General features: G+C 38.8%; 1 protein-coding gene across 1 annotated transcript in view; it reads right to left on the bottom strand.

Annotated features, from left to right (window-relative positions):
- The window catches only part of LOC128367032 (CUB and sushi domain-containing protein 3-like), a 213590-nt gene that overhangs the window by 120249 nt on the left and 66680 nt on the right, over positions 1 to 26661 (bottom strand). Inside the window, exons 11-26 of the mRNA XM_053327824.1 lie at positions 24806 to 24909; positions 24373 to 24485; positions 23850 to 24032; positions 22750 to 23076; positions 21767 to 21961; positions 21211 to 21349; positions 19993 to 20180; positions 16024 to 16212; positions 13557 to 13673; positions 10478 to 10693; positions 8872 to 9060; positions 7595 to 7764; positions 6177 to 6333; positions 3968 to 4159; positions 2279 to 2405; positions 978 to 1180 (exon numbers count right to left, since the gene is read on the bottom strand). Coding sequence (XP_053183799.1) covers positions 978 to 1180; positions 2279 to 2405; positions 3968 to 4159; positions 6177 to 6333; positions 7595 to 7764; positions 8872 to 9060; positions 10478 to 10693; positions 13557 to 13673; positions 16024 to 16212; positions 19993 to 20180; positions 21211 to 21349; positions 21767 to 21961; positions 22750 to 23076; positions 23850 to 24032; positions 24373 to 24485; positions 24806 to 24909 — 2809 coding nt within the window. The remainder of the gene's footprint in view (positions 1 to 977; positions 1181 to 2278; positions 2406 to 3967; positions 4160 to 6176; positions 6334 to 7594; positions 7765 to 8871; positions 9061 to 10477; positions 10694 to 13556; positions 13674 to 16023; positions 16213 to 19992; positions 20181 to 21210; positions 21350 to 21766; positions 21962 to 22749; positions 23077 to 23849; positions 24033 to 24372; positions 24486 to 24805; positions 24910 to 26661) is intronic.

Raw genomic sequence — 26661 nt, forward strand, 5'->3', positions numbered from 1 at the left:
CTATCCAGAGAATTCTTCTTCAAAAAGCTATGCATGAATCATTCTCACTTATTGTCAGTGAAGAAGGTCTGCAGAAGTATCACTTGACACGCCCACATTCAACATTTGGCTATTCTATTTTGCAGCTATGAAAGACATTTCCTCAATCACAACCAGTCAAAACTACCAATACAACTATATTTTTCAGTGGTGTTTTGTCATTTAATTGATAAGGGAAAGTCCTGAAAGGGAAAGTCCTACGAGACTGCCATTATACGTCATCCATCACTCAGAGGAAAAATGTGAATCATTATTTTGGTTGTGAAAACCACTAGCCTGAGGCAAAGATGATCTTTTAGAGGAGTATGCAACTCCAAAATTGATTCCCACTTCAAACACATGCAGGGAATATCCCATGTAATTGATTTATACATTACTGTGTCATGCCATTGTACTAAAGAAAATGGAAATATTTACAAAGTCCTCATACATGGCATTCCATGAGTTGTATGAAACTGCTGTACTCAAGTCAGGTGCTTCATTTTAAAACTATTCATCAGTAGAAAAATGTAGACTGCAGTCTCCAGCACACGTTGCACAGGAGACTGTCAGCAGTGGACTGTGAAATACCTTCGACTTTCACTGCTCATCAAAACATGGTTAATGATTGCAGAAAATACTGAGAGATCCACATGACATGAAGAGATGCTGAAACTGAAGTCAACATGGTATATGCTTTTTATATCTATATACTTCTTATAGACACACACACCTTCAATGATTGACAATCTACACCACATTAAGAGGCAGTTTGATAACTTTATATGATATTTAATTAATAGTTCGTCAAATTTGTTGCAACACATTCAATTAACAGACAGTATACAATTTTGACATATTTGAAATTTTTCGGAGTAATCAACCTGACGTTCAAGCAAGACAACTACAGTATATAGAACTTTGTAAAGAATATCATCGCCTTGGCAGAAAATACTCACTGGAGAAGTCGATGGCAAAGCCAGACTTGGTGATGTAAAAGTCAGTCTCAAACTGAATGGTGACTATGTTGAGAGTGGAGTGGATTCCCTCAGGCAGCAGCGAGCCGCTAACCTCCTTCAGTGACATTTCATTCTCAGGAGGCCCGTCCCACACCTTCAGGATATCATGGGACGCTTCTGTGTCGAATGCAAGAAACTGGAGACTGGGAGAGGTAAGCACGTAAGCCTGTTACTTTGGCTTTTGTTCAGTTCAGTCAGTTCAAGTCAAAACAATTTATTAAAATATGATCAGAGAAAGTGAGATGTATTCAGCTTTAGTGAGTTAATCAACAATGGTTTTGTTAAATTGCATAATTTTGCGTCCCGTATACAACTCAAACAGCCGGTCCTGAGAAGGCCTGATGTATCTAGAAACAGTGTCCGCATACTTTTGGGTAATTCAGTTCAGATTTGGTGTCATTAATCCATTTCTACCAAAGTTATAAATGCAAGAGCAAGGACTTATCTGCAATTTCATCAAGGCCTCGAGCAGCTCTTTTAACAAAGAACGCATGGCTGACTTTATAAAATCATTCCATGTTTACTTCGACGGCTAAGCCCAAATGGGTTTTATTTCACAATAATACTCGGAGCTCTCAAACAAAAAGAAATGTTTCCATGTCCCGAGAAAATTCCCCTGAGTGCTGTCATAGTGTCTACAAAGTCTTTCTCCCAATCATTGTTAATGGAGCTGCTGCAGGCTGTTGGGCTCTTGATAGGAGGAATTTTTATGTTTGGAATTGAAACTGAACTTTTATAACATGTCATAAGAACATCTTTGGGATGTTTTTATTTTTCAGTCTTCTGAAGTCAGGTCAAGTAATGAAGAATTTCAGATACATTTAAATCAACTCCTATCAGTTCAGTTCTGGGCAATTTCCTTGTGTATAAACTAGTCTCTAGATAACGTCAATCAAATTCCCTTTACTATTATCATGCTTATCCATTGGGTATCATACTTGCCTTTGTTCATTTTAAGTTATTCCTTTCATATTAGTTTCTTTATAGAGTTAATAATTTAAAGACTATGTTTTTTCCTCTACACCATAGTTCATGAGTAATGATGCTCAATACAATTTGCATATTTTGATAAATGACTACACATTTTAATTATGATATTGAAAATTATAATGATACTCTAAAATCTTATAAATGGCTCAGAGATATACAAAGACAATAGTGTACAATTTTTCATACTGGATATAAAATATTTGCATAAATATGCATATATTGTATGATCATGCATTGTCCACTGGAGTTACCTGACTATGTTGCCAGAGTTGACTTCAATTGTCCAGGTGCACCTCAGGTTGTTGTCGTAGGGGAAGGGATACCCAGGAGAAAGGATACGGCCTGTAGATTCACCCTTGAAACTGCCACCACACTCAGCTGCATGCATGCACACACACACACACACACACACACACACACACACACACACACACACACACACACACACACACACACACACACACACACACACACACACACACACACACACACATTAACAAAAAAATCATGAAAACCTCCAAAATGCTAACACACACAATAAGAAATGTGGACACATGCTGTACAATAAAATCTGCATGAAAGCAAATACAGAAGAAAGACTGTCTGGGTCCAAGTTCATCGGAGCTTAGAGTCTACAATGAGGACTAATGAGCAACAGTTTAAGCACTGCTGAAAATGTACATATTTCGTTTTCTGCTAACAGCTAATGGGACTGCAACAAAGACTTCCTGCCTGGCCAGAGATACTCAGGGATGCAAAACGTGTTTTGTATATCTGCTAATGATGCCATTAATTAACTGTAAAAAGACTGTGTCCAGAGAATACACAGTATAGGCTGAGCCTTGCACTTCAGGGAGGACACTGCTACGAATGGTAATGACTGAAGGAATATCGTATCATCCCATCGATGTTGTCTCTCCCCTGGTTATCATATTGCTACCTATATTACAGAACAAACGGCACTTAATTAATAAGAAAATTGCATTAGATTGCCACAGTGGTATGCTATAATCATTATCATAACACCAGGCAAATGTAAAAGTCCTTGACAGGAGCCAACTAACAGATACAAAGCTCATACAGGCCATTCAGTGATGCAACACCAATAAAAAGTTAATCAATAGACTGACTGATTAGATTTTGTTTTGTTTTTTGTTTTTCTGATCATGTTAAACATGCCACAATGCCAGACCAAAGCCCTTTAACCGAAAAAAGGAACAAATTCGTGTTTCATTGAAAAAGGCAGTGACATTTAAAGTGCAATTCTGCACACGTCCGGAATTTGTAAATCATTTTTTACCCTAATCCATCACTGCTAGGCGTCAGGAAACAGACACTGCTCCACAACACCTTCCAGACTCCAGCAGTATGCAGGTAATAGCTTTATCATTTCCCTGTCTCTCTGTCTCAGCATGTTCTGAATATGAAAGTACAGCTTAGACTGTACATCATGTGCAAGACTTAATGTGATATGAATATTTGGATAATCAAGCTTTTACTTCTTGAAAAAAAGCTGATCAATGGCTTGAGGATTAAGGCATCTAAATTACACAGCCCATGAATGAAACAGAATCAGAGCAACACAGTGAAAGCTCAACGGCGATTCAAATTGCTTCACTATGCAGCTAATTTTACATCAAGAACACACAGAGAGATCGATGATTCACAATAAAACATCAGAGCTGTTTGTATTCTCTTACAAAATAACAAGCAGCGTATTTTCTTTCAACATAGTTCAATTAAGCAGAAATCATGTAGGAATAAATCCTTAGGATTAACACCTAGCTGAGCAATGTTGACAGTGTGCCTGGCCTGAATAATAATATAAGCTCCTACAGAAGGAGAGAGAGAGGTGGACAGAGAGACAGACAGAGACTGGAAGACAGAATTGCTAGGACCAAAAAATGAGACTGCAGATAGACACAGGGAGAAAGGATTACCTATACATGATGGGAGGTGGTTGTCCCATGCCCTTCTCTCCCCAGTCATGCACTTGAGTATGCCACTGCCGTGCAGGGTGTAACCTTGATCGCAGCCGTACGTGATGGCACTCCCAGCAAAGTGACCCTGGTCACTGACTTTGAAGCCAAACTGTGGCACACCTGGATCATCACAGTGGGATAGCTCAAAACCTGGATGAGTAAAATTGAGAGGCACAGGAGAAGACGGAGAGGGTATAAATGAAGGATATGGATTGAAGAATAACATATTTTTGAGACCATGAGTACACAGAAACTCAGCATTTAAGTCCACTGGATAGCAGCCATTCTGTAAACCAGCACCATATTCCCATTTATTTGTATAGTAAAGTGGTATTGATTGAGGTTTGAGAATTAATTTCCGGTTGAGTACAGATGAGGGCCAGGCTTACAGTCCCATTATATCACTTGGCAGTAAAAGATTCCTTTTGGACAGAGAGCACAATTAGATGTTCACAATTAAATGTTCAATTGAGTGTGGACATTTACCACGATTGAGAAATGGCCCAGTCACTCGTAACATGTTGGGGTATTACAAAGTAAATAAAATAAACAAGGCACAAACAAGAAAATGCTGCAATAAGTCTTACCACGTTTGAACTTGACCATGGCCTTTATATGCATTCCTCTTTTTTAGGTACTAAATGTAAGTGTTCTGCTGTGCAGCAACAGTGGCCGCACATAAACCCAGCAGTGCTGATTTACGGTCTCTTCTCACAGCAAGGTCCATGCCCACACCAGATGTTATGGTAGTATTACAAGTGTCATGCCCAGCATAAATCTCCAGCAGTTACCGCTCACACTTACAAAATTACCTCAGCACTTTTGTTAGAAGCGTCATGAAAACATGATCAGATTTCATGTTCAGATAAGATTTAAGTTGCCCATATCCCACCTTCCTCCTGCCCTCTTGCTATTCACACATCAGTCAATACTTTCTGATGAAAAGGGCTATTCATTCTAGTTGAAAATACCTAGTAAAGACAGCACTTTGAGATGGATAAAGGGTGTTAGGTTGCATTCTGCAATTTACGTTGCGCACAACCCTAGAAAAATTAGATATGAAATGTAATTATATAATACTTAATTATGGGTAATTATGTAGCTCAAAAGACAGCATAATTTCTTCTGAACTAATTGTACTTGCATTAAGATGCTGATTATTTAGTTGTTATAAATGAGTACACCTTACATGGTATAACCATCAAAACCTCTCACAGTTCATAAGCAATGCTAGACTGCAGTCTTTGATAAAACTGTTATTTTATTTGAATTATAGTGTAGCTGTTCAAACCTGGCAAACCTGGATTATTAGCTTGGTGTAAGCTAATTATCACAGACTTCAAATTGCCAGTATAGGTGCAGTACCTGCAAGTTAGCTAAAAACTTGTTTTGCTTTCATACTATTCAAGTTAAAATAGCACTCTGCCTGTTGCCATTCTCACTATGTTGAATTCTACCTTAGAAAAGGCACTGGAAGACAAAAAGAATTCAAAGAGCTCAAGTGCAGGTGAAACACAAAAACACTTTAAATTGGACTGCAAAATGCAGAGTCACCAAAAAAGCCTTCTCTCGTCACAGTAATACATTAGGAACAGTTAGCAACAATACACAGTCAGCAAGCCAATTAGGAGGAGAAACAAAACCCATCTATTACTGGCCTACTTACAGCAATGACCCAGACTTTCTATACACACACACACACACACACACACATGTGCACACATACTGTATGTAGAGGCACACACTATATACAGTACATGCACAAACACATTGCAAACGCACAGCAATTTCAAACAATCCCAACTGTGATTCACCTGTTTTAACAAGGTACAGTTAGGCAGGCATGGATGCTAATTGCAGGAGTGGAGCACCAGGGAAAAGTAGGAAAAGAGGAAAAAGGAATTCACACAGAGGGAGAAGCAGAGGGAGAAAAAAGAGAGTAAAAAAAAAGAAAAGCTCATTTCCTGCAGGAATGGAGCAGGAACACCATGCTGTGTTTAATGGATACCCTGACAGTGAAAGACACAGTGAAGCAGGGTGAGGGTCAATTAAAAATTTCTTTTAAATTCTGCTACTTGAAAAGCCTGGTTCTGGAAATGAGGCTAAATTCACTCATTTGGAAAAGCTTTAGGGCCCTCCTCCCTCAGAGAAATGAAATGTGACTTACTATGGTATATGAGCTGGAACCCTGCTGCCGTTCCCTCCTGGTCAGAGTAGAATTCAAGCCACAGATAGTTGGACGTGCTTGTAAGGGACAGACCTTGCATTGATGTGCCTGTGTACGAGCTAAGGAGTGGGGCTGTACCATCTTTACCATCATACACCTGATCAGAGAGACAGAAAGAACATTGTGAGGGGAGTTTTGCTGCTTATTGAGGATGAACTACCCCAATCAAAGCAGAATGATACAAAATTAAATATTAATACTGAACAATGGCAGACACAATTAAAAAGAAGCTATTGATACCATATATCATTTGTTTTATGTGGTACCTTTATTGAAAAACCAATGTCCTAAATGGGAATGAGAGGAAAATTGGATTGAATGACTATAATTCTTCCCATTGATTGGGTACTGTATATGTGTAGTGGTGAATAAACAAGGCAGATGGTGGGATTCATAATAAAGGCTCTTTTGGAGATGTGGAGGGTTAATGTTCTTTCTAATTTATGATATTCTTTTTATTTAATCAAATGTTAAGAGCGAACAGCAATTATTAACCTATTAGTTAATGTTCTTCAGTATTACAGCAATATAGTGCAATTAGAGTTTAAAAGCAGTTGCGCATTGTTTTGTTGATGTTTGCAACACATCAATTAATTTTTAATCTTTACTTGTTCTTTCATTTATTTTTTTCCACACACCTAATGGAAGATATTTGTTGAAACAGCACCCTTTTAAAATTGCAAATAAGAATTTCCAGCAGTGCTCCTAATCTTTCCTGATTGACATGTATGAAATAACAAGCTCTTCCTTTGAAATACTACTTGGGCACTTGCTGTGTTGTTCTGTTTTTCATTTTATTCCAGTCAGTTTACAACTCTAAACATTTCTTCCCGCATTTCAGATGTTCACAAAATGACTAAATATAACAGATTACTGTCTCCATAACGCCATTACTAGAAGCACAGATAGTAGTGTACAATGCTATGCTAATTAGAGCATTCGACAAGACATCTGCATCCCAGAAAGAGTGCTCCAGCTGTGAAGTGGGGACTACATAGTCATTTGCATCACATCTGTGATGCTTACCAGAATTGTTAAAATGCCCTTGAGCAAAGAAATGAATCCCTTCCTTCCCAAAGGGATGATTGTGGTGCTGCTGCTGTTTGACCTTTGCTCTGACTTCTTAGCCAAAACAATTCTGCATCCTGTCTGGTGCTTTTCACAAAATCCCTTTTCTGTTTTCCCATGTTGTGCACGATGAAAAGCCCCAGGGGGTGTCTAATATTTAAACATGTGTTTTGTCTTCAAAAGAAACAAAATGATTTGATTTAGTTCCTATCACAAGTCCTCTGTTTATTAGTACTATTATTTTTACTGTATATATTCAACAGAGAGGAGCATTTATGTTGCGTCTTTACCTTGAGGATGTCACCTGGTGCGAGTTGAAAGTTGCTGGCAGTGATGTTGATGCCTTTGCCTGTTTGGACCTGAATGCTGTACACGCACTCGTGGCTGTTGTCATAGTTCATCGGATAGTTTGGTGACAAAAGAACTCCCTCATTGTTGGAGACTGTTGATCCACACTCAGCTGCAAGAACACAAACACAGAGACAATAAACATAATCAGTCACACAACAACAGGCACTGCGAAAACTGCATCTACTGAATAAATACACTAAAATGAACAGACTTTATGTAACTGCTACATTACCACCAAACAGATGAAGGGACAATTGAAATAGCTGATTTGGATGATAACAATCAGTGATTCAAGTGTCCATCTCTCTCTTTTTGCTTTAGTATCATAATAGTCATTATCAGCTGGCTCTGATACATTGAGCACACTATTAAACGTTTGGTGTAAAAACTTTACTGTCTTCATTTCTAAGATTTATGACACTGGCATTCATGCACCATGACAATACAACTGGGTAGACAATTGCTTTTCAAACAAAACTGTTCTGAATCAACAAGTCAAAAACAAATAAAAGACTTGAAAATGGCAGGAATAGCAATGTAATCCATACTGGCATTTCCTCGCATGCTATCTGTAAAGCAAGCAATGCATGATAAAATCTGTATTTGTTTTCCTTTAAAAGACGAGCATGCACGCTTTAAAAGTCAATACCAATTAAAAAGGAGTCGCTACAAGCTCCACATTACATAAACATTGTTGCTATTGTTTCCAGCACTTATAACATGCAACATTTATATCATCATAGCAGTTCTTTTCTAACTCAGAGCTAAACTGATGAGCCGGAGACAGGGTTTTGCAACATGTTTAACACTTCATTACAGGGTGTGATGAGACCAGTTTAAATGACACAATGCCTTTACTATAAAAAGACAGCACAGTATCTCTAGAGTTAGCTAATTGGTATATGTAATGTAATTGAGTTTCTCTAGGTGGGAAAAATCATTGCAAACTCCTCTCTCTGGCCTATCTGCCCTTGGAGCGCCCTTTAATGGAAAAGAGATCTCCGAGGCTTGATTGAACGAAGCCTCTCACAACACTATTAATCACAGGTCTGAGCTTTAATTGTATTCTATTTAGGTAAATGTACTTTAATGTGCAATAAAAAAGTATATACCTGTGCTAAATACATTTAAAACCTGACACTGGCTAATCATGTAATCTTGCAATATAAATACACGAGCAGGATAGAAAACAGAAGAAAAGCTGCTGACAACGTACCCACACACCTTGGCAGAGGGGCACTCCACATGCGGCGGCCACCTCCCAAGCATACAATCTCCCTTGCCCCCTGTAGACGATAGCCAGTGTTGCAGTAGAATGACAGCGAGTCACCGATTCCAAATCTGGAGCCTGTGTGCCAGCCGAAACTGGGCGTTCCAGGGTCCTGGCAGGGCTCAAGATCATACTCTGGAAACCAAAAAAATCAGTTGCAACAAATGAAAATGCAAGAAAAATGTATTTCTAGTATTCTCTTGTTATGATATGCTTGATATTAATAAACTACGCATAGGAAAACTTGCTCTCAAACTGTTGCTCTCTTCAAGGAACTTAAGTGCACTTCCCAACATAGAAAAGAAATACTGTAGCCTATGAGGATTTAACTGTCTTGCTCAAGGACACTTCATCAGGATGGGATGCATGCCAAAAGCTTCAACCTAGGATGTCTGGAAGAAGGATGGGCTGTCTAAAAACTGGGCCACCCTGCGTGCAAATATTATAATACTTGTGAAGTCGATGGTTTTATCATTTAAGGTGTAGATGCAACAGGAAGGTCGTATTCGCTGCAGCATTCTTCTCACGATCGGTATTTGGCAGCATGCACGACTGTGTAGGCCTATTGATTTTAGCACAGCAAAATGTTACACTACCACCCTACTGTAGGATGATGGCCTGACAACATTGGCAAATTGTCAACAAAGGTCATGAAATGTTTAAAAAAATGAATTCTAATCAGGGGATCTATAGATGCTAATTACAGAGTGTGCAAGGACACACACACACACACACACACACACACACACACACACACACACACACAAATACACACACGCTCCCAAACTCAATTTCATGAATATTCATAGCTGCATAAGTTATGCTTCACTTCAACAAACAGCAGGCAAACATTTAGCCAGAATGCTCACGAAGCAGACCCTTTCTCTCCCTCACTTTTTTCTATTTTGCTATCTCTCTATGTCTCTCACTTTTTCTCTCTCTCCCTCCCCCCGTCCTCTTCATCAACCCTGCTCACTCAGCATCACCATCTGTCTCATCTCCTCTCTCTACCCCACACGGTAGTCTCGCATCTCGACCTCTCTATTTCTCCGCTCCTTGGTTTCTGCATGGGAGGCCCATTATTTCTATACACTCCCCCTCCTTCTCCTCTGTCTCCTCAGACCTGAGGATACTGACCCACATGGCTTGCTTTGATGATCATTCCCATCACGGTCAGGCACCCTCTACCTGCATGACCTCGCTGTCTCTTAATTATCAGCACTCTGATCGGCGCAGCTCAAGGCACGGTCTTCCTTAATCCTTCTCCCATTCTGACCGACAAATCACTCCTCACATGTTACTTTATGCGCGCTTTAGAGAGAGGCTTAGCACTTTTGATCTCATCATTGAATGAGCTGTCTATCTCTCTCTGACTGTCACTGTCTTTCACTTTCTACCTTACTCCACCCACCACATTTTCAGTGTCCTCACTCCTCCCTCCAGCCTCCCCCACACAATTCCTCCTCCATTCCTCTTTTAAAACGTTCCCCACTCATACTGTCTCTACCCCCTCCCTGCCTCCTACTGACAGACGCCTCACAGGCCTTCATACCAGAGAAGGAGATGTTGAATCCCTGCAGCGATATGGAGAAGTCAGAAATGAAGCGTAGCTGGGCCTTGAAGTTCCCATACAGACCGGCGTTAACTGCTGCAGGCTTCTCTGAGCCGGTGAGCCGAGCCAGTGGCTGGGCAAAACTGCCGTTTTCTGTTATCAGAAGGTAGTCATGATGATCCTCCAGGTGGAAGGAGTGAAAAGTGAATTGGACACCTTGGAGGAGAAAATAAGAAAGCTCAGCATTAGAGGTTTCCAGCAGTATATGTCAGTACATATATATATATATAAATCACTATATACAAAGCTTTAAAGGGAATATAATGCATACATTTGACATTGTCATCCATGTCCCATGAGGTTGGGAAATAATACTGATGAAATTAGTTGTTAACTACTTTTTGAGAACAGAGTGAAACTAAATGTAATGAACTCAAAGTGCATGTGACTCATTGAATTAAAATGTAGTTATAATTTCAAATGTCAACATCACAATTAAAAATCACTTTTATTCATTTAGGTTTAGCTCTCTGAGACATCTATCCCTGTAGTGTATTTCTAATTAATTCTAATTAATTAACTAATTAATTAGTAAGGGCTTTAATCTTTTCAGCACTTGGAATGATCACACTAAAGCAAATTATACTAAAATCACAATGGAAAAAGGAAAATGCAAAGTGAATATGAAAGTGTAAATTGACAGCTGCCTTTTGTTCTATTGCTTTTTAATTTTCTCTCTTAAAACTATGTAATTGCAGGAGCATGGTCTTTTCATCAGTGCATGAGCAGAGTCAGTATTTCTCACACTGAAGCATTTACACACAACGCTATACTTTAAACTCACTCTGAAATCAACACCTCCCTAACTGATGTAATGACTGATATAGATTCACATTAAAAGAGAGAAGAAAATGTTAAAGGTCTTTGTTGGCTAATCAACAAAATATGGCAGTAATGGTTAGGCAGGAAAACAAGATCTAACTCTACAAACTGTGCTTTTATAATCACACTGTAACTCTAGCCTAGTCACAATATCATCATCATTCTGTCCATGATGGCCATTTGGCTGCTTTTTGGTACAATAAGCACTGCCATTTTAATGCCATCTGTTGAATTTCCTCTAATATGACTCTTTAATGTCCTTCACAATGTTTGGCTCACTTGATGAAGAAAGTCCTCAATGGCTATAAAGTAAATAACAAAATGAAATGATGGATTGTGCTCTGTAAAATGGCAATTATATTACAGAGAGCAAAGACAAATGATCAATTAATCAAGAACCATCCCCTTGAGGGGACATACCCATATTTTAATACAGTAGGTATGGGATGTTAGCAATTGCTGAGTGGAATACTTACATAACAAATATCCCTACTGATGAATTTGTCTTCCAGTCAGTAGCCACAGATTAAAAATAAATCATGTAAATCAGAGCCCAAATGAAACATTAATAAGACATAAAGCAAGAGCTTAGTTCATTTAAGGACTGAGAAACCTGACAGGAAGCATCACCTGTGTTTCAGGTCATTTTGAAAGAAATTTTAAGAAGTCAATATGGTGAGATCTATGTAAGGAAAATATATACCATGTCAGATACGAACTATAGTACATAGCATGCTATAGCATAATTTTGGTTAACCTCTCTAATCAGTAATTGCGAGAAGGATATGTCTGAAGGAAATCTTAGTGGTTAAAAACTTTTTCCATTTTTCAGTCATGGAAACCGCTGTGCTTCTGGGAACATTGATGCTTTAGCAATCATTTTAAACCCTATTTCAGATGTAACTCTTAACACAATTCTGTCTCAAGGTATATACAGTAATCCCTGGATTTCATGAGTTGGCTTCTGCTCAGACTTACTCTATGAATTTTGAGACCCTACCTTCCTAAATCATATCCAGTCAACTGAGTTTGTCACAGGTGGACTCTGCTCATGTCAAGTTGTGGAGACGTTCATGGATTATTAAAAAATACATATATTTAAAAGCTCACTGTTATCCTTTATTATTTATAATGTATCACATTTATGATATATCACCTGTAGAAGTCCTCCCGGTTTTGCACTGTATTTTTAATTAGACACAAATTGGACACCTAACATGTGTAGGTGCATATAACTCCTAAGAGGAAGTTCTACATTTTGATAACAATTTCAAATGGTGATGTAGAAAAAGTACAATATGCCATTTCAATGGGCAGTAGAAGGTAGAGGATAACAAGAAAAATTATGGTAAAATATGGGGATAATAAAGTTAAGTGTCTAGCATTGAGATAAGTTCAGTGTGCTTTTGAAATGATAATGAATAAGAGTGTCTTGGAGAACTGGTTTCTGATCATATTACTGACAGTGAGTGCTGTGATAATGGAATTAAACTAATACAATAAGGAATAATACAAAACTGAGATAGCATGATTCTCTTACCTGGTGAACAACTATATCTCTGTTCATGAAATGAGCTGAATGAAAAAGTATAATATGCAATCTGGTTGACGTATGTATAAAAGCAACCTATTGCTAAACATTTGGTACAATAAAGGAATTCATTGGAAGAACTGCTGATAAAGAGATGCAACAAATTCAAGTAAATTCTCAGATACTGGAGCATGAGTTCAAAAAGGAGTAACAGTTCATTTTCAATAAGTGAACACCAAAGAGTGTATAATTATCCCTATATATATGTTCTGCCCTGGTCTTAAAGGTGGAAATAAAAGGATCAAGGAATTAAAATTGTCTTTCTCCACGTAAAATATATGCTTCATGCACTTCTCGCTTTATAATAATAAATCCCTTTAATGTTCTTGGAACCTGTGAGAGGGTGTCCTTTTAATTTATAGTTTCATAATTTGCCCATTGTTAAGACTATTGAGTATGTCACTGTGGAAAGGACTATAAAAATAAAGTAGACATAAGTGATGGGTAGTATTTAAAAATCTATGTAAGTAAAAAAAAAACATGTATCTATAATTTAATGGGTTTCAAAGCTAAAATATATCAGCCATGAGACTAAAACAACAAATGTATTTTATAATGCATTATATGTGTACTTTTATGTGCGTGGTTTTCTACCAAAATTCCTACCTTTTCCATGGCTGACCTCTACAGTCCATGTACAGTTTAGGGAGTTGGGGTAGAGCTCTGGGAAGCCAGGTGAAAGGATGATCCCTCCAGGTCCTCTGATATCCCCACCGCATGACGCTGAATAGAAAGAGAGGATAATGAATGGTAAGTGTTGCTAAAAAAAAAAAAAGAAAAAAAGAAAGAAATAAGAAAACTGTAAATGAACCAATAAATCCTTCACCTGAAGACACAGGAGCGGTTTCAATGAATAATACATTTGAGTCATATCACATCCTGTCCTGCTATTTTTATGAGTACCTGTAATTCTGCCAACACAATGTTTTTTTTCCTCCCCTCTCTCCAAACCAACCTTCTGCCTATACCAGGATGATGAATTATTCACAAATCCATCCAAATATTCTCATATGGTATCTTAAAATTAAAAGACATTGTCAGTAAACATGACAATCCTTTAAATTAACTTAAAATACACAATAACTGACATAAGCATATTTGGCAGATTAAAGCATTTGGGTTTAGTCTGATTAATACTTTAAAGTGATTTTCAGTGTCTTCCAAATAGAAACAATCATCCCAGTGCAGCATCCTCCTCCCTTTTCAGCCAGGTTGGGAGGATAATTCAGTTGCAGCCCACCGTGTAGAGTGTTTATAGATGAGCTGATAGGGACTGTTGTCTAAAGGAGCAGTGTTCATTGTTACCTCAGTAATATGATTCTCATGCATGTTGACTATTGACATATAATTTACTGCCAGGGAGCTCCTTATCTCATCAAAAGCAGTTAATGAGATAAATCTCTATCCTCATTGGCTGCTGAAGACCTGGGGGGTTAATGCTTGATCCGCATGAAGGTTAACTGGTCTAACTGGATGTTGTTAAAACCTGCAACCATTTTCTCATGCTGTCATTGTATTTCAACTAAAAGGTCACTTCACATAAAGGGCACTGCTTTTTAAATGTAGCATTCATGAAATTTGACAAGCTTTGTTTTTTTTAACTCCTCTTCTTTAAGTGTATGAGCGTATGAGTGTACATGTGTGTGTGTGTGTGTGTGTGTGTGTGTGTGTGTGTGTGTGTGTGTGTGTGTGTGTGTGTGTGTGTGTGTGTGTGTGTGTGTGTGTATTTTTTGGCCTTAATGTGGCATTACAGCCAAATGCCTGGACGCATTTCTCAAAAAAGCGATTGCTGACAAATATTAGAATGAGAACTCTTATGCATGTACATATCTTCAAAGTAGTGAATGTCAGATGATGTTTCGGAAGATCAGTGGGATGCCTGAGGCTTCACAACTGTACCCCACCCTCACCCCCCCCTCCCCTTTTTCCTCACTCCTTCCACCCTTGGGCCCTCCAGCAAGCTCAACACATCAAGGCCTGAATCCTTACCCACCAACAAAATTATATCAAATATTTTATTAATGAGTCAAAATTACATAAAGTCATTAAAAGTTGATGAGTACGCTTGGCAAAGGATCTACTTTAGAGGCTCCATAGGCAGAAAGCCAAGGCATTTGGCACCAGTCTGGCAAATGCTCGAAGATATAAAAGGAATTTTCAGGACAGCCTTTGAGATGATGCTGTATTACAAGGCACTGTATCATATGCACGATATTGTGCTTTCTGCCAACCCTTGCATGTATCTTATTTGTTACATTCTTTCAACTGAGTGGTCCGTGACTAAGGAACATCATTTACGGTTTGTACACTGCAACAATAAACACCATATTGTCCTTCAGTGCGCCTCCAAACAAAAAAGCAAAACTGTATAAACACAGCACAAAGAGAGAGATTATGTGGGATATCAAAACTACCGGGAACAAGGATTGGTCTATTTTGTTGAATAAAAACCATTATGATAAGCGTCCGTTTGATTATGAGTCTCTGCTCTACACTCAGACCTGCTATGGACTACCCACTTATTCTTGTGCCGCTACCTCTTGCCAACAAGGCCATGTTAATTTTAAGGATTCAGAATAAAAACAGCAATGGAGGCAGCTGCCCTGAGAACCCAGTTTCCTCATGCAAAATTAGTTCAGGCACTTCTTGCCAGTAACTTGTGGCATAATCCTTTTAGTATTTGTGACTACAAAACTCTGCTAACTGTCCTGGTCATACAGTAGGTCACCGGTTGCCACACTCCAAGATGGCAGGGTCTTATCTAAAATCAGCTTGTAAAACGGCAGATGCTAGGGAAGCAAGGTAGACACGTACAATTGTTTTATTGAGACCATGATGGACAATGAATAGTAGCCCTCATCCCTGAAATGTTCTGGTTTTAGTTTCTAAAGTGAACACATGGTAACATGAATGAACAGAAACACCTAGCTGAGAGCACAGCTAATGACCCAAATCGATGACTGGAAATGGACAGCCCAACCACACAGTCAAGTAAGCAACATTGTGGAAGACAGGTTAACAGTATTTCCTTTACTGTACCTAAATGTATCATTCAACAGTCGTATGTACGTACCATCACAAGTGGGCAGAGGGTGGCTCCAGAAGTGGTTTTTCTCACAAACTAGTGGTTCCTCGTGGCTCAGCCTGTATCCTGGATCACACTGGAAGGTCACCGTAGATCCAATGGATAAGTCGTGGCTAAGCCGCCCACCATTCACCGGGATACCAGGATCCATGCAGGAGTATGTATCCAATGTGACAACTAGAAAAAATGTTATAAGCATATTTGTTGAATATGACAGCACTGTACTTTTTTGCACTTACATTTAAATTGATCAAATATTGGATTCGATTTTTATAGCAGAGTCTTCATTGTTAATGCTGTTTGCAATTAAAATGAGTATAACAATGACTAAACTTGATCTTGACTTGAATAATAACATTATCATTGTGCATGTGACCTGTCTTCTTATTCTGTCACACAGCATTTCAGATTCTCTTCAACTATTTTTACACTAAAGAATGTAAATATAACATGATTGATGAGCTGCAGCGGTATATTAAAGTCATAAAGCACTCATGTAACATGAAATGACAATTCTATTTTTTGCAATCAATAAGATTTTTAGGCCACACTCATCAAAAACTATTGTGGCAGAACCTTTGAAGTTATTACAATCAACACAACAAAGGTAAGTCTAAGGTTATGTTCATAACCGAGAAAACAAGCTGAGTTTTCAAAAGTAAGACATTTACTTTTACCTTTTATCTTTAAAAATACATTCTCCTCCTTGCTTACATAAAAATGGTTGGAAAAAAACATATTACAAGACGAACAGAAGACACAAAGACACATTTCAGACAGTAGCAAAAGTGCACTGTTCATAAAGGAAGTTTTTGGTTCAGAGTTTGACTGCTGTGCTATTTCATTCTTAGTAACCTTTATAAAGTTGTTGGTTTGTTTGATGGTAAGGAAAACAAGGGTTCATCTTCATGTTATCTATTTTTTGTGAAATGTATGCAAGTCACACACTAGAGGGTCAAACACTAGCAGTTCTAGGTAGTGAGAGGAGGACAGAGCAGTTTCACTGGGAGAGAGAATTGAGAATAGGACCGCAGTGAAACTGTACTTCCTTCTTTTCTGTGCATGTGTTGCACTATTACTCTTTAAAACAACATCTTTTGTGTCCTGGTGTGCTCGTAGAATGAGCTGCTTGTATAGTGGTGCCAACTCACTCTTATTCTTCAATGATGCAAGCTGGAAACAGATTCCTCCGTTTTTCCTGGTGATTTCCAGGGCTGCTATTTGGATATCATCCAAAGAGATTTGCTTTTGATGTGCTAAAAATATGCTGATTTTGACTGCCAACAGTTATGTAAGCAGTCATTGATGAGGGAGCTACTCTAATGCAGAATCTTAATAATACAGATTGTGCATTTTAATCACTTAATTGTGTCATTTCACAATTTATTTTGAACATGTGATAATTAATCTGATGACTGTAGTCATTTGAAATAGTTTGTGGATTACTGGGTGTGTCTGTGGACTACCCATCCATCCTTCCACCCATCCATCCACCCATCCATCCATCCATACATCATGTTAGAGGCATGGAAAATGATATATAACGATGGAAAACGGACAGCATTTATATAGCACCTTTCTAGTCCGCCGACCACTCAAAGCGCTTTCATTCAGCCATTCACACAAACACATTCATACAGTATGCTGATGGCACAGCCTTAGGGAGCAATTTGGGGTATAGTATCTTGCCCAAGGACACTTCTACACGCACACTGGAGAAGCTCAGGTTCAAACTGATCTTCCGGTTAGTAGACAATACGTTCTACCTACTGAGCCACAGCCGCCCCCAGAGGATCCATAAACACAGTCAGACAGGAATCATAAAAAACAGATCTTTGAATAGAAATGCACTTGATCAATAACACACTCAGGGAATTTCTTGAAATGCTTGAATCACACTATGACCACCATATACATTGTTTGTATTTATATATTTAAAAACTAAATGCTGATTCACAGTTTAAGCAGGCTGTATGTGCAACTAGCCATCACCGTTTGTTCTCTTTCTAAGATGTCCTGGGTAGAGTCCAATTTCTGGTGCTGCAGTAGTTTCAGGTGACTGACTGAGTCAAAGGACTAAGATATGTCAGCATATAGTATCCTGTTCATTGTGGGATGTCTGTCTGGCATCAGTGACTGTTCGTTCAGGATGAAGTGCATTTAAAACGTACAGTGCACCATGTGAAATTTCTGTAAAATAGCACCCATCGCAGCACGAAGAGAATCGGATACGCACTCTCAGCAAGTCAAACAAAAGTAGTCAGATTTGAAAAGGTACGTAAAGTCTAGTCCATTAGCAGGATTGTAGGAATACTGCTGGGCATGCAGAAGTTACTTTCAGTGTGCCGAAGTTGACTTGAAAGGATAAACTTAACAGCAAAAGAAAGTAAAAGCCTGAGTTTTGCAATGTGGTTTGTGAGCTATGATATCAGTTACTATCATCCACATCTGACCTTTTTCACAGTCCAGGATGAAGGATAATTCATGTGTGATACCAGGGTTCTTCCTTAGTACTACTAAGTCCATGTAGGTAACTTGTTTTGCTCACACATTTTATTTATCACTTTTGGTGCTGCCCTCTAGGGTGCAGGAGTAATATAGAAAATATTTCAATCCTTCCCTTTGTCCATAAATCTTAAACCAGAAATACTAACATATGATTTGCTAACATTTTGATATATTTCCTACTATTGAATAGATCAAAGTTACCTATTAAGTACATAGAGAATAATGTCTTTCTATGCCTCACGTTATTCACAGTATACTACAGCCCCATTTCATACATTTCACAAATGAACTAGGCTGGGTTTCCCCAAAGCATTTCAGCAATAAAACATGTCCGAAATTGCAATGAAGAAGATAATGTGTTATTACTGTTATTGTTTTTCGATAGCCTCATCAACAAAAGAGAAATGCACTTGAGAGTGAAATATAATAAGACAAAGGCACTTGTGGTCTGCTTTCAGTCAATAATACAGACATAATAACACACTCTGTCTTATGAGTCAGATCTGAGTGACAAGGGTAATGGTGCTAGTGCAAACAATCGTGAAAATAGATCACACTATGTCCACTGTATTTTTATATATGATTTTTCAAATACTACTACTCCATGCATAATGATGTGGAAAGGAGAGTGTCAAATATAAGGTCCCGAGAGCAGGAAGATTTTACCCAGGCGGTAGTTACTCAGGGTATTCAATTATGTACTTCTAAGATTTTCTCAGGCAGTCTGTGCGCTTGAAGCCAGCCTCCATCCACAAGCTTGCATTTTTTAAACTTAGGGCAACTGTTGCACCTCAAGGGGCACTAAAGTGCAAGAACACATTTGGCAAGTCAAACAATGAATCAGGGAACTGGGATTTGGGATTTGGGGAGAGTCCATATCTCAGTAATAAGCACAGAGAACATTAAACACATTGGCATCTGGGATGACAACTTCAGTCAAAAGTGTCTGACATAGTCCTTTCTTGCAAAAGAAAAAAAAAAAAAAGATTCCCACTGAGCTCTCTGTCTTTTACTTTCAATGTTTGTCTACATTGTCTACAAATATTTAGAGACACACAACATTGATTAAAATGTACAACCGATTTTGTCCCAAGGATTAACTGATATTTCACTAGGAGTCATTCACTAACCTCTCACACAAACGGCCTTGCAAACAATGAGGTTTTAAAAGTACTGCTTAACCTTAAATAATTGAGTGATATAGATACTTAAATGTTAACAGAAGTGGTAACAGAAGATTCATAGCAGCACTGTTGACCTTGGTCTCCTTCTAAAATAAATCTAAGCACGTGGGCAGAATTAATTTATTTTCCTTAATATTCTTGTAAAATTCATGTAAATTATTTTATGAATGTTTGTGTATCATTCAAAATATATTTTACATTCATAATCATCCACTTTAATGTTTGGCAGTCCTTGCAAGCAATAGTAGCATACAGGTACTCTCACCTTCATAGAAGATCTTGAAGCCACTGTTGGATCTACTGTTATCGGTGGTGAAAAGCAAATATAGGGTGTTGCTGCTACTAAACAGGAACTGAGGAACTAGGGTTCCATTGAACGAGCCAATCAGAGGAGAGAGCACATTGGGGCCATCATGCACTTCCAGGTAGTCATAACTCAGCTCAGTTTGAAACCTTAAAAAAAGAAAGAAGAAAGAGGGAATGACAGTCGACAATTATTTGTATTCACAACAATACTAGGAGTGTGACAGATTAGACAGTTTGAAACCATTTAGTCTGTTCTGTCCACAGAGAAAATGTTCTAATTTTGAGGAGAAAAATGAGAAGAAATATCTAGAACAGCAAGAATTCCAATTATCGCAATAGTATAAGATCAATCAAATCTGACATGGTATGGATTTGTAGTCACCCTCATGTCTCTACATCATTAGACAAATGACATTGGCACAGACTTCCAATATCACTATAAGTACTGTTGGAAAAAAGTACCTTCAAAGATTTTCAACATGAGAAATTTCAGGCATCTCAATATTACAAATGCAAAGAGCTTAAAAATGGAGCATATTACCTCTAGTGTAAGACCACGGAAAACTGCATAAATTACGCATATGAATACCTGTGCATTTAAGGTAAAAGAGGAGGGAAAAAATTGGGGCTCATTTAACAAAGAGGGATGAAGAAAGGAGGTCTTTGTTTCTTTACAAAGGAATATGTCAAAGCACTAAGAAAGCAACGACTATAAAATATGAACATCGGTTTCACTTTTTAATGTTATGAAATACAGAAGCAATCTTAAAGCAAGACTTTGTTTTTTATTGCAGTTCTCTGGCGAAGTGAGCAGGCGCTAGCAAGAGAAACAAAGAATTACTTGACGCTTTCAACATTTTTGGAAACTAGGTCCATGTGTGCCTTTCACCTCCTCTGACAGTCTATTTCTAACTCAGAGGATTTTAGAGCTAAAGGTAAGGGTGAGCCTTCTGTTTATGTGTGTGTGTGTGTGTGTGTGTGTGTGTGTGTGTGTGTGTATGTGTGGTATATATATATATTCACATGCAATACAGTATGTGGCTATGTATACATAAGGGATTGTGTGCTCTACCAGTTTTCATTTTTGTCTTTGTGTGTGTGTGTGTGTGTGTGTGTGCGTTTGCGTGTGTGTATCTTTGTCTCCATGGCTGAGTTGTTGCAGTACTGTCATACAGACCTGTCAAAGCTGATCTTGATGGAGCGTCCCAGCTCGGCCTCAATGACCCACTCACAACTCAGGGAGTCTTTGTAGTAGCCTGGCCACCCCGGGGAGAGGATGACACCAGACGGGCCCGAGTAGTGGCCCCCACAAGGAGCTAGACGGGCAGAGAGGTGGGAGAATAGTGGGAGGGATGGGTGGAAGAAAGATATATACATTAAAGATATTAATAGACTGAAGAGTAGGGGTTAGCAGAAAGAGCAAAAATAGGGAGATGAGATAAGAGAGAAGGAAAATAGATACAGAAGAAGTTGTCGTTTTACAGGTGATACAGCTCAGTAATCTTTTTGTTCCAACATGAAAAACCAAATGAGTCACCAAGGATACACAAAAAACTTGAAATGATACTGCAGATAAATGTAGCTCAGTTTGGGTGGACTGTGTGTTCCAGACAACCTACTTCACACCACAAAATCTAACCATTTTTTAAAGATAAAAATTCTCTTCTTTCTTTCACTTCCTAACTCAGTAGTTGATCTACCACACAAGTATTTGTTATTTCATTTCAGTTTACCTTCACATTTTGGAATGAGTCCGCTCCACATCACCTTGCTGTCCTCCAGATGGCATGTGATGGTGTTAGCCCCTTGTGTCTTGATGAAGCCCTCCTCACAAAGCACAGAGATGGAGCTTCCTAGTTGGAAATTGTCCCCAAAGCGCCTGGCATTCAACGGTATGCCAGGGTCAGGGCACTCATTATGCCCGAAAGCTTGTAATGAGAAGAAAGAGAACAAGATCTAGTGACAAACCCTCTTGTGTGAATGAGAAATGGGGTCTTTGAGGAGTAGGGAGATAAGGGAAATAGATGTAGCTGTCTGCAGGAGGTGTAAAATACTAACAGAGGTCTGCTCTGTACACCTGAGGGTGACAATAGCCTGTGTTTTACAGCTTGTTGTGCCTTTGCCAGGAGAAAAAAAGAATTACGTGGGATTGTATTGGGCAATGAGGCAGAAGAAACAGCTTTTTGCTAAAAGCTTGGGCAATCGTTTTAAAAAAGAACAAAAAAGACAAGTATGGTTTGTGACTGAGAACATGCACATTCACACACAATTACATGTGCTGTTGAACTTCATAGCCTCCTTTGTTATTAATAAAACATAAGATGCAGTTCCACATGAGGAAAGAGTGGAGCATACTGATTGATTTGCAGTGAAAACAGATCAATGTTTCGACACTACAATGTCAGAGTGAAAGGCTGCAATCAGTCAGTGTGCTTCAGTCTCCTTTCATCAGAAATGTGCTGCTTCTGACCTTAGAAGCCCTTGATTCATCTGCATATTGCTGAATGTGAACTTTTAGTGATACCTCAAAAGATGCTAGCTACATCTTTGGTTAATTGTTTATGAGATTTAAAAAGAGAATTCATTTAAGAGCTTAGTCAGTCCTGATTTTTGCTAAGCGACCCTTATGTGTACCTTTATCTACTGGCAAATATATGCTTTACTATGATATGAATGAGTGAATCAAATCAATAAAACAGTCAGCAAACTGTCTTACTGCTATAGGTGATGTTGAACCCTCGCCCAGACATAGAGTGATCAGCTTGAAACTCCAGCTGCAGGACGTTACTATTGGACGTCAGGTGGGAAGGAACTTCAGCCCCCGAGAAGCGTCCTAGGATGGTGGCTCCTGACTGGTCCCCATCTTTGATAGTGAGGAAGTCATAGGGCGGCTCCAGGTCAAAGTCATTGAAGGCCAGGTGGATTCTGGAGCCAGGCTCTGAGATAATCAACCATACACAGTTGAGGTTGTTCCCATAGCCTTCTGGGTAGTCGGGGGACAACACCGTCCCCATGGGAGCGGTGAAGTTGGAAAAGCAGGGGACTGTGTGAGAGAGGGGAGGCATAGAATAATACTAATTAAAAAACAAAATATCCCAAGTAGGGCAATTTGCTTTACAGCAACTCTCTGTGGTTACATGGCAATCTACAGTGTATTGTATATTCTGTCATGACAATATCAAATCAGTATTGACCAATGTCAGCACTGTATAACAAGCCACATAACTAAGGAGACAGCAATGCTCCTATGGGTGCTGAGTAGTTGGAGAAACATAAGATTGCAAGGAGGATAGAAAAAAGGAGTTAGTGTACAAAAACATTCTGAAATATGGGCACACAGGATTTCTGCACACTGTCCCAATGGACACAGTTAACTTTGAGAAAGGGAGGACTGGATTTTTGTTATGGATATGAGTTAGGCATAGTATAGTCTCACATAGCCAGACTTATCTCCACACTTCCTGTTAGCGCTGTACTTATAGAGAAAACTCACAGGAGGGATTTGAGCTGTCTTAAGAAAGGACAGAGCACAGTATAATGCAGATTTCCCTTCTCCAGAGTATATGTATAGTGTAACTGTATATACCATGCCTTCTTTTTTATTCTTTCAAATTAACCCCAGCATAACAAGGCAACCATAAGCTATCAATTTCCCATTTTACATTATGTGTGTTATTGTTTACACACAATGCACTGTATGGTCATTTAACAACACTGTAATTAATCCTCCAATAGCTTAGTGTCATTGTGAACTTTCCAAGCACATAAGTAATTGCTTCATTTGTTGTCATATAAACAAAATGTATTGAGACTCACATATGCAGATGGGGATATTAGCGGACCACTGATTGTTGTTCTGGCAGGTTATCATCCTCTCCCCGATGAGCTCGAATCCAAACTGACATTCAAATCGCAGGACATCTCCATTTAAGAAGCCACTACCCTCTTGGTAGCCGTACAGAGGTGTACCAGGGTCACCACAACTCTCTTTGTCAATTTCTGTGGGTGAGGGGAAAAGAGGAGAAGGCAGGGATGGAGATGGGAGAGGAGGGAAATGGGAAAAAGTAGAGGATTAATTCAAGCCAAGTACAGTACTGTGAGGTACATTTGCTATCTTTCTTAACCATTATCTGTAAAGGCCCAGGTGAGGACTCAGAGTTTTTCAGTTTTTCAGTAGGACAGTGACAGATAGCCAGACAGACAGACAGACAGACAGAAGGACAGAAGGACAGAAAAGCAGACAGGAAAAAGGACTCACTGCTTTACTGATGGAGACAGTTACAGACACAGACGCAAATACAGACAGTGAGCGATGGTATCAGCCCTTAAGTATGTGTACCTTTATAGTTGATCTTGAAGCCAATCGAGCCTACGCTCTCATCAGACTGGAGATGAAGCCACATCTGATGGGACATGCTGACAATCAGGTCTGGGACAAAGCTCCCAGTCAGTCTGCAGACAGAGCAACAAAAACATCACTGTGGTATCATAATCACCTTTTCAAACAGCATGTCATTAAACAGAGTAAAAATGCGTTCAACCAAATGATGATGTGTATTAAATGATGTCTGTATACACTTTTGCCTAATATTTATTTAGGGTATGTTAAAAAAAAGGCTTAATTTAATCACATCAGTCAAATTCATTCAAGGTTCTTTGCATAATGTTCTTTCAACAACATTATCTAAATAAAGTGTACATTTTGCAGCTATACAACATATTTGTCTGTCATTACAATATATATCTGATGTAGTATTTAATGTAGTACTTACACTTGTATTATTGTTTTAGAATCACCTACTTCCCCTCCATCTCCAATCGTAAGTGAATCGTACCCGATCTCCAAGTCAAACTCCTCGAAGTTGATCTGAATAACCTGTAATAAAGTATAAGATTATTTTATAGTCTGCCTTTTTATAAGAGTTAACATGCAGCTCTACCAGCTGACACTGCTTTAATGAGGGTTGACCTTATTCATGGCATTCATTTATATAAGCCAAACCATCTCAGTTAGATGAGCAGTGATTCCAAAAGTTTTATTATCAAATCAGCCACCATCTCATTCATATGAAACTTATCGTTGTTAATTTCCATACACTGCCTTTAGATAGAGGGTTTCTGGAGACAGCTTAAGTGTGAGAAAGACAAGTCGAAATAGAGAAAGTGTACCGATTGTAATGTCTTACACATTTTTGCAAGCAGACAGCAACATGTTTGATCAAACAATGCTGTAAAAACCTGAGAATTTCTCCTATCTCACAATTCAGACAGCTGCATGATATAAGCTATATTCTGCTACTTTTATGAAATATGTGGCAGTGGCATCAAGAGAAAATTAAAGGCAAACACAAAACTCAACTCACATCAAATTCTTGACTGTGTATTGTATAAGGCTTTGACAAATAGTGTGTGTCCATGCTGCACACCCACATGAACAAAGGACAGCACAAACATCCTTCAAAGCAATATAGAAGCTGACAGCAGTATCTCTTCACATTACTTTAGAGAGCGCAACTCAGATATTACAGACCAATCATGGTCAGTCAAATTTAAGAGCTCAAAATTATGATTTGCCTGTCTACATTTACCCTCTACATAGCTTTGCCAGCTGTCACTGGTGTAACTTTTTCCCTTAATAAATATACATAACATCCTGATCAGACAAGCAACAGCTGCATATAATAATCATAACAAAAATTGAGTGTACTTCAGAGGCATTACACAATAAAGCCACATTATCTCATCCTACACTTTGCCTACATGGATTTGTGCTGCTGAAAGAAAGGATGCTGTAGTGCCATGAGTATCAAATCCGTTAATGACAATAATATGATGGCCGCTTGCTCATCCTTAGCATCCCTTTCTCAAGCTATGGGGAGGGCAATGCCTCACAATATCCATTTAGAACAGCCTCATTACAATGCACGCATAAGCGGAATCGCCATAATAACACTAATGGACCAACTTTCAGTGCCAAGTGAATGACTTGTTTGCCTTGGAGAATGCACGGTGGCACAAAGCTAAAGCACTTGCCAGTCCTAGTGAGCTCTGAATGAGAGTTAGTTGGTTAGTTATTGTTTATTAGCATGACAGATCTGAACTGACACCCCTGTGTTTATGACTCACTGGACAGAATACCAATAGACAGCCCGATTTAAGTAGGAGAGCAGTAATGACCATTAGAAAAACAGCTTTGACCTCTTCACTTTGGGGAGAAACTGGTCCCATTCAATCATTATTTATCTCATTTTCTGTTGCTCCAGATAAATGAAGAGAATTGCTCAACTGCCAACTGCCATGGTCAAACTGTGAGTCCAGTGAGAACTGTAATGCAATCCACTGCAGCTATGTACATTAATGAGGGACATTTGCAATGAACTTAAGTCAAAATATATGCATATTCTATGTAACCTTTTCCCACCCCAGGAAACCCAGGGAAAATAGCTGCATGCATAAATATGTATCCAGGAAGGGGAAGCCTGGACAGATGCTGTACAATGCAGGGACGGAGGGTTTTTCTCGTGTTAAAAGGTGAGGGTTCACTCACTGGGGAACAGGAAACACTTGCTCATTTGTGATTATTTTATAACTAATGAGGCAATGTGACACTTGTTTATAAAAAGAGATG

This window comes from Scomber japonicus, chromosome 10, assembly GCF_027409825.1.
Source record: "Scomber japonicus isolate fScoJap1 chromosome 10, fScoJap1.pri, whole genome shotgun sequence".
Classification (NCBI taxonomy): domain Eukaryota; kingdom Metazoa; phylum Chordata; class Actinopteri; order Scombriformes; family Scombridae; genus Scomber; species Scomber japonicus.